Raw genomic sequence first — 13,134 nt, 5'->3', positions numbered from 1 at the left:
GGGAAGAAGGGAGGGAGCTCGGATGGTTGCCATGGGCAACATGAGCGAGCGGTACTCCCCCTCCTAGGGGGGGAGGAAGCGTGGGGACAGTAGCCGGGTGGCTCGTGGCGATCGCCTGGCTCGTCGTGAACGTGGTAAGACCACGCGGTAAGACAGGCCAGGCGGTCTGAGGTGGCCTAGGCTACCTCTAACCGTCTCAAAGCATGCATCAAAATAGCCCAACGCAACACAGGGAAGAGGGAAGATAAATAAGCAGATAGAGATAGAGATAGAGAGAAAGCACAGTCCTGGAGAAGCTAGACGAGCCAACCAAGAAGGGAGGACGCCTAACGACTCGGGAGCTGGCCTCTGCCGATACGTAGGAATGGAGGGCGGCGGCCAGGGTAGTCAGGACTAAAAGGAAGGACAAATGTCCTAAAAGGAGCCTAAACAGACCTAAACAAAGGAACATGCATGCATGAACACTGAGCTAGCATAAACACACATGGAAAAATTTTTGCACAACGTATAAAAATGTAGGCATATATACTGCTAAATTCAAGCTACAACGGTATGGGAGACCGAAGAAGCATGAAAGAATGAAACACATGGGACGAGCCGCCTGAGACGACTCTATAACTAGGCCGAAATAAAAATGGTTAAACGGGTCCCTGGCTGGCTAAAATTAAGTGAAACACTTTAGCAGTACTTAACTTTGCTGCGATGATGGCTTGGAGTTCCATGGTAAGGATAAATCCAAAAATCAGAGCACAAAACACAGCGAAGAAAAAACATGTGTGCGCAAGATGGTGCTAACGGAAAGGATGACCGCTAGAGGCGCTCGTGATGGCGTCGGGAGCGCTAGTAGTAGTAGTAGTAGCTGGGTGTGGGCCTTGTATCGGCCCTCTCAGGTAGGGGGATTTTGTAGAAGGATGGATCTAAATGGCAAGAGACCCGTGGTAGTGGTTTCACTTGCCCCAGAAACCATACCGACACCTTTTATATAAGGTGAGCAAGTCAGAATACTCTGACATTCCATTTTAGCTTTTTCTCTGGTAATGTTAGCTATATTTACCTTAGAAATGTGTGCTAAAGGGACATTTCACGAAGCGACATGGGCTGAGCCCAGAAATACATCTATTCTTCTGAGATTATAAGATGAAATTGTACAAGTCTGCCCAATGATGATGACTGATTGGATTCTACATTATGAAGCTCAGATAAAAATGGACAGGTCTTCTAATGACGATGGCTTGATCGCTTCTCTACAATCTAGTTTACAATTCATAAAGGAAGCAGACAGTAGCTCGAACATACGAACATACACACAGATAACATAGATTACAAATCACGTAGGCCGTTTGAATTATAGGTCGCGGTAGTTGTCTCAAGCAGGAAGCTTGGACTGTTTTCAAACAAATGAATGACCACAGGTGACGGCACTAAACACTGACTGATTATACACGTCATCTTAGCCTACTTTATCATATACGTCATCTTAGCCTACTTTATCGTATCTGGTCTGATCACATTCCTGCAAGCAATCTGGTTGACCTCTTGAGTCACTGGTTTTAATTAATCATAATTTTAGTTTTTTTTATATAGTATATGGAATAACATTCCATATTTTTATTATGTAACACTTACACACTGATAAATCTATCACAGAAAAGGTTCCAGTCTGAATATGAAAATGTGTTGGTTCTCCAGAATTAAGGACTGCAAGCTCTTGGTCTTCAATAAAATTATAAATATTGTTTCCTCTAGGATTGGAAATTACATCACCCCACAAGGGGTGTCTTCCATTAAGATCACCAACAATAAGAAAAGGCCTTGGAAGCTGATTTACTAATCCCTCTAATTCTCGAGTCAGATTATGATATGTTCTACTTGGAGGTAAATACAGTGAACATATGGTATATTTCTTTTTCAGAAAAATCTGAACAGCAATCACTTGTAAGTCTGCTTGCAGTGGGTATCTTTTGTGAGCTGTTTCTCGCCTAATTAACATAGCACTTCCACCATGAATCCCTACTTGCTCACCATAATCAGAATGATATAAAAAGTATTCTTTAGGACATATGATTTTTTGTCCAAGCATAGTCTCTTGTGTCTTTAAACAAAATCTTTTCCATAACTTTAACTGTTTGCACTTCCTTCTCTAAAATAAATTTCACGCAACTTTTTGAGGACGCAGGATGATTTTCTCCACAATTAATACAAGACGGTGGCTCATTGCATGGTCCATGTGCTAATTGGTCCTATGTTAATTTCTGATGGTTTACTATCAAACAAGTGAAAAAGGAGGTTTGTTTTTGTTTATGAATCAAGCAGTATCAACAAGCATATACTACTTATATGAAAATTTTGCTAAAAGTTGTACTCACCTAAGGAACTGAAATTTTTCTCTGGTCTAATATAACCAAGCATCACCACCCTTAGCTGAGATCCATAAAAGTCTTCTTCAAAGGTATGCAAGATGTGTGTTTCCTGGAAAAGATATGACTCCTGTGATCCACCACCAGTTCATGAAAAAAAGGCATGCATTAATTACTTATAAACATTAATTACTTATAAAAAGACAAGACTGCAGCTCCTGAAACTAAACATGCATAATAAAAAAAAAATGGAGTTTTCATATTAAAACTAATATTGTAATATCTACCTGAACACCTGAATTAGCCCTGGTCACCTGACCAGCCTGAACAACACCCCACAAAATTACCCACACTTAGGTAAACTTTTAACTGCCAGGGTTACCAATGCTGCAGGTAAACATTGTTACTAAGTCACCTGTCCACGGTCGGCAACTGGCCGACAGTGACCACCTAGGTCAATCGCTAAATCATCAATCATTTGATGAGGGGAGGAGGGGGGGTGTCATTCAGGTGTTCAGGTAGGTATTACAATATTATTTTTAATATGAAAACTCCATATTGCAATACACCACCTAAACACCTGAATTAGCCCGATTTACATAAAACACTTAAATGAAGGTGGGCTCAATCATTGTTTCAGCCGATGTACATTGATATAAACTCATTAAACTATTACCATGGATTAATACCATTAACTCACCTTCAATCAATGCTCAGGTGAGAAACGGAAGGAACAAGTACCTCAAAGTTAGTCTAATCAGTATAAGTCTCGTCTTGGCCACGTCTAACATCCATGAAGTATCATAAACTTCTCATGTGTGGAGGGGAACTAAATACCTCACATGTGGCTGTACAGCCTCCCATGTATAGAGGACAAGTTCCAAGGGCAGATCCTTCCTGAAGGCTCCCATGTGGTATCAGATACCTCTCATGTATGGAGGGGAACTGAACATTTCCCATGAGGCTGTTAGCCTCTCATGTATAGAGAATAGGTTCTAAGGGCAGATCACTCCTAACGTCCACTGAAGGTGAGTGATGAATCCATAAGTCACGATGAGGGAGCTGTGCTGATGCAAAACAATATACTTACCAGGGACATGAAACCCAGACATAACCCGAACTAATCGCCAACTAACATAACAATGAATTGACCGCTACGAACGGCCATAACGAGTAACCCCCCTCTCAAACGAACTGTACATCTCTCAAGTACAAAAAAGTGAATACCGATACTGACTTCCAAGACGCCGCTTCTAAAATCTTGCTTACTGAGAAATTCCTCAGGAAGGCTGATGACGTAGCTATACTCCTGATACTATGCGCTTTAGGGCACGGATTGCTATACTCCTGATACTATGCGCTTTAGGGCGCAGAATACTGTTATCTGAAATTGTCTTCGGGAAGGGATTGGGAAATGACTTCCATTAAAAAAAACTGATGGCATTTTTCTATAGTGGTCTTGAGGGATTCCTGGGCAAAATGAATAAGGACTGTGGCCGCGGCAATAATTTGGAAGTGCACGACAGGTAATATTTAAGTGCTCACACTGGACAAAGACGCATCTCGGCAACGTAACCTCCGACGAAATCCTTGAGACGAAACTTTAAACTCTCTCAGAAGAGGACTAGTTTCTGACTCTGACTTAGCTCCAAACTCTAGGAGATATGAAAGATACAAATCCTTCCCCACAAATGAAATTGATCTCGAGACAGCCTGAATTTCCCCCCACTCTTTTAGCCGTAGCCAGTGATATAAAAAACAACATTTTCTAAGTAAGTTCTCGTTAGGACAAATTCTCCAGAGGTTCAAAAGCTTGTGAACTTAACAATTTTAGAACTTCCGCTAAATCCCACGGAGGGGCCCGAAGCGGAAGGATCAGACGTTCGATCTTAAAAGATCTGATTAGATCATGAAGAACTCCACTACAGTGGTACCTCGAGATACGAAAGGCTCAACTTACGAAAAACTCGAGATATGAAAGCCAATACGAAAAATTTAACGGCTCTACATACGAAAAGTTTTCAAGATACGAAAGGTTTCTGTAAAGTCTGAGATTCGCCCGAACCACCGATAACAATTTTAAAACTCGCGCGCCGCCAACTTAGTAGACTCGCCACCATCCTCCTGCTCTCCCATTGGTTCCTGATGCTAGTCGCGGCCATAAGATCCTTCTCTCCTATTGGCCAGCATCCCTCCCATCATGCATCTATGTACGTGGTGGCGTGCCTCGGCCACTCGGTACCAGCATCGTTATCGTACGCGCGCAGTATTCGTTTCGGGATCGTCAACTGTTTCTGAATCTACTAGTCAGAGTTGACATTGTGATGGTGTATGTGTCATGTGTATTTAAAAAAAAATTTCTCATTTCTTTTCACAGAAAATGGAAAAAGAAGAGCACCTCTTGAGTGACGAAATATATGATATGATTGACCAAGATCTCTCTCGTGGGATAAGTGACCAAGATCTCTCACATGGGATAAGTGATCAACGTCTCTCTCATGGGATAACTGGAAACTTTGAAAGGTTGGTAGAATCTCCACTCCCTGCTGAACAGAGGGTGTTGACCAATCATTTACAACATGCATACCAGTATAATCAAGGCACTTCAGTTTATGTTGAAGGTCAGCAGCCGAACATTCAGTACCCAAATCAGTTGCAGAGAGACCATTTGGTTGAACAGGGTTTTGATGGACACCAGGGCCAACAGAGTCATGAGGTGCAACAATTAGTAGATAATTATCAAGACGGGCAGATATTAATGAACACTACGCGCTGGCCTTGTGGAAGATTGCCGCTTTTCATAAAGTGCAATCGTTTATAGAAAAAAAGACACTCCGAAAAGGCTCACACAGGTCGTATGCTTGCGCAGTTCGATGAAGTTTGCCTGAGTCGTTTCAGGAACATTGTGAAAAGTAGGCAGAAGCAATCTTCCTTGGATCGTTATTTTTTAAAGAGGCCTTTAGCATTAGCAGGAGTAAGCAAAAAGGAAGAACCAAGTGATAAAAAACAAAAAGTTGTAAGCAAAAAGGAAGAACCAAGTGATAAAAAACAGAAAGTTGAAAGTGGTTAAGTTGAAATTCTGTAAAAAAAAAAAAAAAAAAAAAAAAAAAAAAAAAAAAAAAAAAAAAAAAAAAAAAAAAGTAAAAAAAAAAAAAAAAAAAAAAAAAAAAAAAAAAAAAGTTAAAAATCAAAAAAAGAAAAATTATTTTTTTTTAAATTTTAGTTTTTTTGTAAAGTTAAGTGTTACAGTTTTGTTAATGTGTTTCGTAAATTTTAGTTTAGTTTTCCTTACATTATTTTATGTGTTTCGTAAAGTTAAGTGTATGTATGTACGTACGTATCTACCGTTTGTCCTCCTCCTCCTCTGCCGCCACTTTCGGAGATAGCCTCACTTGAAAGGTAAGCTTCCACATTTTACGTACAGTATTTCTTGCATACCATGTACACTAATACACTTTATTTACAGGTTAATTTGCATTACATTATTAAGTTAGGTATTGAATGATCCAATTTGTTGTAGTATTTCATTGTTTATAGGTCGATTTAGCTTATTATGAAATTTACTGGGGTGTTTTTGGAGGGCTTGGAACGGATTAGCCATTTTACATGTAAAATGGTCCAAGATACGAAAACCTCATGATACGAAGGGCACCTCGGAACGGATTAATTTCGTATCTCGAGGCACTACTGTATTAGAAATCTCTGGTAAATGAAACCTAAAGGTGCTAGCTAACATGGATCTGTAGCCTGCGATAGTAAAGTAAGAGAGAGACCTGGATTTCCTGATGAAAAGAAGAAAATCCACCATCTGTGCTATTGTAGGACAAGAAATACTATGCCCTTGTCCCCTGCACCAAGTACTGTACATCGCCCACCTTACCTGGTATTTCTTCCCTGTCGACTTCCTCAGGCACATAGAAAGTTGTTGAGCCACTCCTTTTGAAAGACCGGAATCTCGGGCTGCTTGCTGCACAGTCTCCATGCAGCTAGGTTGAGCACGGGAAGGTTCTTGTGATAATGATGAAAATGAGGCTGTTTGAGAAGATCCTTCCTTCGTGGCAGGAGGATCGGAGGTTTGGGCAGCAATTCCAAGAGATCTGGGAACCAAGGTCTGTAAGGCCAGAATGGAGCAATTAGGGTCATCTCCATATTTCTGCACCCTCTTAGCTTCGTCAGTACCTAATGAATGAGGCCAAACAAAGGGAAGGCATGTATGTGGAGATTGTCCCATGGGTGGAGCATAGCGTCCGTCCCACAAGACATAGAGTTCGCTACCAGAGAGAAGTATACCAGGAGATGATAGTTCATCCTTGTGGCAAACAGGTCCACCGTGGCTGGCCACCTCTTTAACAGCGATTGGACCAACTCTTGCGCTATTGTCCATTCGCTTCCTTGGACTTCTTTCGAACGGCTCAGTGCATCTGCTAGGACATTGAGCTTTCTCGCAATACACTGCGGAAGTAATGAGACCTTGCGACTATCACACCAACGTATGATTCTCTGCGCGATGATGTTGAGGGTTGACGATTTTGTACTTCCCTCTCTCTTCAGGTAGGTTAGTGCCGTACCACTGTCTGAAAACTGCTATGACTTTCCCCCGAACTTGATCTTTGAGGCTTAACAGAGCCTCCTCTACGGCTCTTAATTTTCGGACATTTATTGACTCCTCCCGATCCAAAACCCTCCAAAGGCCCTCAGACTGAGCTTCCACCAGGATTGTGCCCCAACCCTGATTCGAGGCATCTGAATACAGATGTATGTCCAGAATCGGGAGGGCAAGACTTACACTGGTGGTCAGATGAAGCTCTTCTGACCACTGCCAAAGATCCCCCGTGATTCCTGAGATGCACCTGCAGAGAACGCATCTAGAGACGAGAGCCTGGAAATATAAGGGACAGAGATGACATCTTTCCTAGAAGACTTCTCCACTCTTTTGCAAGTTGTGCTTTGTCCGAGAGGAAGAGCTCGACTTGACTCACAATCGACTGCACTTGTTCTCATGTCGGGCAAGCCTTCCCGCTGAGAGAGGTAATTGTCTGAAAAGGGGACAGGGAACTCTTCATCATGATGATACAAATACCCAATGTCTCGCAGAGCTTTAGAAGGAAGTCCCTTCCTCTTAGAGCCTCCTTCTTGGAAGAAGCTTGAATTAGCCAATCGTCCAGGTACCTCCTCATGCAGAAGCCCTGACGATGCATGATAGCAGAAACAGGAGCCATCACCCTCGTGAACACCTGAGGTGCTGTGGTCAAACCGAAACAGAGGACTTTGAACTGGAGGGTTCCCAGTGGACCCGAGAAACAAAGGAATCTCCAAGATTCCGCATGTATTGGAACTTGGAGATATGCACCCTTGAGGTCCACTGATACCATTCAGTCATGTTTTCGGACCGACCTCAACACCGAGTGAGTCGTTTCCATGCGAAACTTCGTGGAAACGATGAAATGGTTCAGGCCCAAAAGATCTATGATGGGCCTCCAAGAACTGCCCGCCTTGGAGGTACGAAGATTCGACTGTAAAAGCATGGAGTGGGGGAGCTAGTTCTAACTCTCCTTTGTCCCACAAAGAATGAATCTCCGTTGTCAAAGCCTTCCCCCTGATGGATGATGGGGATTAGTTTGAAAGAACTAACAAGGGAACAGATAGTGGAGGGACAGAATGGAAAGGGATCTTGTACTCCACTCTAAAGACCTCCACCACCAAACTCTCTGCACCCCAGTTCTCCCAGGTTGTTACGAAGGGGGACAAAAAACCTCCTACTGGTGTCGATGAGGGCAGTGTCTCCTATCTCCAAAAACTCTTCTTGCCAGAAGAGGGTTTGGAGGGAGCAGAAGAACGTTTGGATGAAAACCTGACTTTCTTGGGAAACCTGGCTACAGAAGATGAACCAGAGCACTTACCTGGAGAGGATGCACGCACACCTTTAGGGGACCTAGTGCCCTGAGCAGCCACCTGAATAATAACTTGCTGAGACTCAACTACGGATATGGAGGAAACAAAATTAACCATGGATGATACATCCTCCTCCTTGAAGAGACTGTCTCAGAGCGCCAGCGGAGCCCTGGACAAAACTCGCTTATGAATATCTGGGAAATGAGGTGGGAGATTGCTCAGGTAAAGATCCCTCCTCTTCTTGCCGACAAAGGTAGTACAACCAGCTGAGATGTTCGCTTGATGAGCTAAACCCATTAACACAAACGTGATAAGGTTATTGAATAAAATGGGATCCGAAGGAGTAGACCCGTCCTATTTTAAGAAACCCATGAGGCCTGAGAGCATCCACATTGTATGCGACAGAGCATCGGACTGATTCCTAAAGGTGTCTTCAAGCAGGGCTGCTTCTCTCACCAAAATACCAATGAGTCTGTTACCTGCAGGGTCCTTGGGAAGGAGAGCCTCCACTGATTCATTAAGAGGTGCTCTGAAACCCGAAGAAGGGTTACCCGCTATGCCATACAAGGTCTTACGACTGGGAATAAGAGCCGAATTCTGCCTGCCCGCCCTCACTACCGAGAGTCCGCCTCCCTCAGGCCTTGTTCCAAACGCCCAAACCAAGGCAACTTGCATGATGGATGCAAAACCAGTGGTTTGGTAGAGAAAAGTTCTTCAAACATAGCTTGGCTAGATTTAAAGGGTTCTTCATCAACTTTCAACTGAGGAAGCAGATGGCGAATAAGGTCTATCATTCTTCGATACTCGCTGTCTCCCGCAAACGGACAGCCTGTTACCAGAGAAGGAGGAGGAGGACCTATGTCCTCGACAGAAAAATCTCTCTCTACATCTTCCGAATACACCTGAGCGGAAGGAGAAGCAGCAGCAAACCGACTTCTGGAATACCACCCTGACGAGACGGAGAACCTAACCTTCCATGACCTACACCTAAAGACTGAACATCGGGAGACATCAAACCCGGATTTGAGCCAACCACAAAGGGTTGTGCAAAATCAACACCTCTACCAAGAGATGTGGTAACTACTGACTGTCAAGGATTCTTGCAGCAGCAAAACACTGCTGGAGCTGCACAGACCTAGCGCTTCATGAGCTTGATTCAACAACTTGGATTGAACCAAACTAATGCTATCCAAAGGAGATTTTCCCCGAACATGCGAAGAGGACGTATCCCCTGTGTGTACGTGCACCGCTGATGAACATGAAACATCTGGACGTAACCATCCTTGCTGAGCAACCATCGGACCCAACAAAGTCTGGAAACCTGGACGACCTGCTACCAAACCCAACACCAAACTAACACCAGTACCTAAATCCAGCGGAATTTCTCCTACCTTAGGAATGACGGACAGAGAGAGGAAAACAGAGGAAGATACATTGGGAACTAACCTCAGTCCAGTGATCACAGAAGTGGGACAGTAACCGAGGCACCTGCTGCAGCAACACTGAAACCAGCGGAAGAAGAAGGAATACCAACAGAAGTAACCTGCAAAGGCAGGGAAGACATCAACACCTCACCTGAACGGGAAAAACCTGTGAAATGCGACAAACCCTCATTAGAAGCAAAAGTACTCTCATGGGGGAAAACCAAACGAGAAGGTAGGAAAACCCCCTGAAGAGGGGCTGCCAAATGCTCTGAAACTGAAACAGAACCCCCCATAACTGGGGAAGAGAAACTGAAGAACCCGGGGATATAGATGGATTAGAAGCCATGCTTTTAACGGAAAGAAAATAGATTGATTCCTTACCACCTTGAAAATCTAAATACATATCATTACAGAATTCAGGGAAATTCTTAAGAACAAGGTCCTGAATGTTACCAAACCCCAAAAGAAAACACTGCTTAACTTAAGACTATACCCCTGTGAAAGGCCTAATCAGTATTTCTCAACCTTTTTACCTCAGGGCGCATCTATGAATTAACAGACACTTTGGGGCGCACCTTTGATTTTAGTCTTCATCATCTTTCAGCAAGAGTATGTGACTTCATCTTTACGGCAATCATTTCCGATACTTCATAAGATGCAATTTGAGTTTTTTCAGACAACATTACTCTACTTTTGAAAGCAAATGCGTGCTTTGTTTGTTGGTCAAGTATTCTTTTGAAATAATGTACATCTTTTCCTTGAAGACTGCAATGCGATGTTTGAAAATGTTTACTTAATTTACTAGGAAGCATCAATTCCTTTGACATTTTGCAACCACAAACGAAACACAATGGGAGAGGCTGATTTTCATCTCCAGTCCACGTGAAGCCAAATCTTAAATAACTTTTGACATATTTTCGATCAGGTCTAATCTTAATTTTCTTAGCTGAACACTTCCCTTCACTCGAAACGGTTTCATTATTAGAATTAAGTTCCTCACTGGTACGTATCTTGCTTAAAAATCTGCCCATTTTATGGGTAGTCCACCTGGTTTTCTATTATATAAAAAAGTCCACGAATTATGATTCACTGAGTGTCTTGAACAAGACCTCTGAAGAGTAATGTAGCAGCAGTTAGGTATCTACTGACTGACTGACCAGAATCGTTGTTGTTGTTTTTAATTAAGCTGACCTTGTGTCTGTGTGGGCTCTTGCTTACCGAGCAGCCCATAAAAAATACCACAGGACACGGAGGTCATTGTCATGAATCATAAAACCGCTTTGACATGTCAGCCACATTATGGTGAAGTCATTAACCTAGATTATAAGTCACTAACCTGGTTAATTCTGTAGCCAACCGACCTCAAGGAAAATTGGGTATTAGCTATGTCCTTTCATCCACTGCACTGACCATATGGTGAAGTCATTAACCTGGATCCACAAATCTGGATTACTGTACTAGATTGGGCTTAGTTTATTCTGGTATCTGGCCTCAGGGGTAATTTAGTATTATTCCTGCTTTGCTTTTATGAGAGGAAATCAGAGGAATTGAAGAAAATGCAGGAACTTAAAAAATTATGTTAACAGAAGAAAATACTACTCTTCATCACAACAATTCTACAATTCAATATTCAATTATCAGAGAGAAAGAGAGAGAATCATGAAAACAAATATAAAAAAAATCTACCAAAAGTAAAAGAATAAGAGTGTCAGTTCCATTTCAACCACGAATGAGACTGAAGATTTCGTAGAACCACTCAAAAAATACTGGAAAAAGGACTGGTTTTTAACACATTTTTTATGGAAATTCATATATCGGCAATAAAATTATTATTTTTTTAAAAATATTTTTCTGATACAGAGATTAAGGATGAGATCATTAAAAGTATAAGTTTTCATTTAGCAATGAATTTTGCAAAGTATAAAACAAACACATAAACTTGTGAGAAAGGTGCTTGTGAAAGGAAAATGTGTCCAGTAGTCTTAAGAAAAGAAAACTGACGGTTGTCATTTTCGGCTAAACAACTACTAAGAAGATTAGCAGGATAGAAATTCATAAAGAAAAGAGGCCAGTAATGACTGATTCAAACCCCCAATGAAATGCAAATGAAAGATTAAGGAATTTACCTTCCAGTTTAAAATGTCAAATATTGAAGACTTGACTCAGACATAGAAACACATACTTGGTGTCTGCAAAATTTATGAAACCAATAACAGATATTTCTAACATTAGAATATAATTTTTCTATTCCTTGGGGCGCACCTGAGCACCTCACGTGGCACACCAGTGCGCCCGGGCACACAGGTTGAGAAACTCTGGGGCCCTAAATGATCACCATTATAATTAGCCAAATTGAACTGAGCAACGCTTGAGGAACCCTCAAAGGACAAAGTTCTGAAGTACTTCCAGACGGAAAGGGAACCTTTGAAGAGGAGGGGGCATTCAAAGTATCTACTGCCGAAGGAACCGAGTAGAAGCCCCCTGACGAGGAAGGCTAGATTTGACTTTTGGCACAGTATTGGCTGGAAACAAACAATTTTCTGGATCCAATGTTGAATCATAACCTAGCTGGACTAAATAAAGGATTTGAAGGCAACTGCTCTTGGAACCTGTGCCTCGCCTAACTGATCCCTAACACCCTTAGTTGTCTGTCATTCCTATTTCTGATTTTATACTCAGACTTACGTTTTCAGGGGAATAGGGGAATTCTGCTCCAGACACTGCCTGCTCCTCGTTGGGGGGGTTGGTAGTTCCTACCCTTTCGGTTTCTGGATCTCCATGACCCCCGACACGTGTCAGGGTTGGCTCTGGAACAGGCAGGGGAGCTGGAAGAGAGCGGTTAATACACTGTTCCCTATTGCTAACTTTCATCTTGCCTTGCAACTTTGACATCAACGAAGTAAACAACCCAGACATACTCTATGTCAACCTATCTTCTAACTTCTTAAACAGGACTGATTCTAAATCACTAGCTTCCTCTACCTTGGATTTAGCCCCTGAAACTAACCTACCCTTACTCTTCGAAGCAAGAACTTCCCTATGCTTAAGGGGACCGTCCGCTATGTTGTGTATTTTTTTTTTATTATGCAAAATACATAATTTCCATATATGTTTTATATATATATAATGCCTTCATCATACAAAAATTTCAAGTCATTTGAGCAAAAACTTTTAGTTTTATTAGCAAAAATTATACGTAATTAAAAAAAAAATTTAGGTAGCGATTTCTCCGCTAATATGACATAATTTGTATTGAAAATCATACCATAAAAACTACTTTATATGCAGAATAATCCAGTGTGAACAGAATTTTTATATTTTATTTTTTTTATGAATTTTTTTTTATTTTTTTGTCTAGACACTCAAAAAAATTGTAAAAAAAAGGAAGAAAGAAAGAAAAAATTGGCTCACAAGGAATTGGGATTTTTATTCCTCTTTCCAATGATATCTTTCTCTCTAAA

The 13,134-nt window shown here is 41.8% G+C and overlaps 1 protein-coding gene across 5 annotated transcripts in view; it reads right to left on the bottom strand.

The window, feature by feature from the left end:
* LOC135200289 (riboflavin kinase-like) overlaps positions 1 to 13,134 on the bottom strand; it is a gene marked incomplete at its 5' end in the record, with an annotated part of 343,009 nt that overhangs the window by 260,492 nt on the left and 69,383 nt on the right. For 4 of the 5 annotated variants that reach the window (XM_064228809.1, XM_064228820.1, XM_064228791.1 and 1 more), the window contains 1 exon segment: positions 2,367 to 2,487. In XM_064228809.1, coding sequence (XP_064084879.1) covers positions 2,367 to 2,487 — 121 coding nt within the window. 5 annotated transcript variants of the gene reach the window in all.

Source organism: Macrobrachium nipponense, chromosome 23 (assembly GCF_015104395.2).
Source record: "Macrobrachium nipponense isolate FS-2020 chromosome 23, ASM1510439v2, whole genome shotgun sequence".
Taxonomy (NCBI): Eukaryota; Metazoa; Arthropoda; class Malacostraca; order Decapoda; family Palaemonidae; genus Macrobrachium; species Macrobrachium nipponense.
Note: the sequence above shows the minus strand (reverse complement) of the source record. Positions and strands in the feature narration are given on the sequence as shown.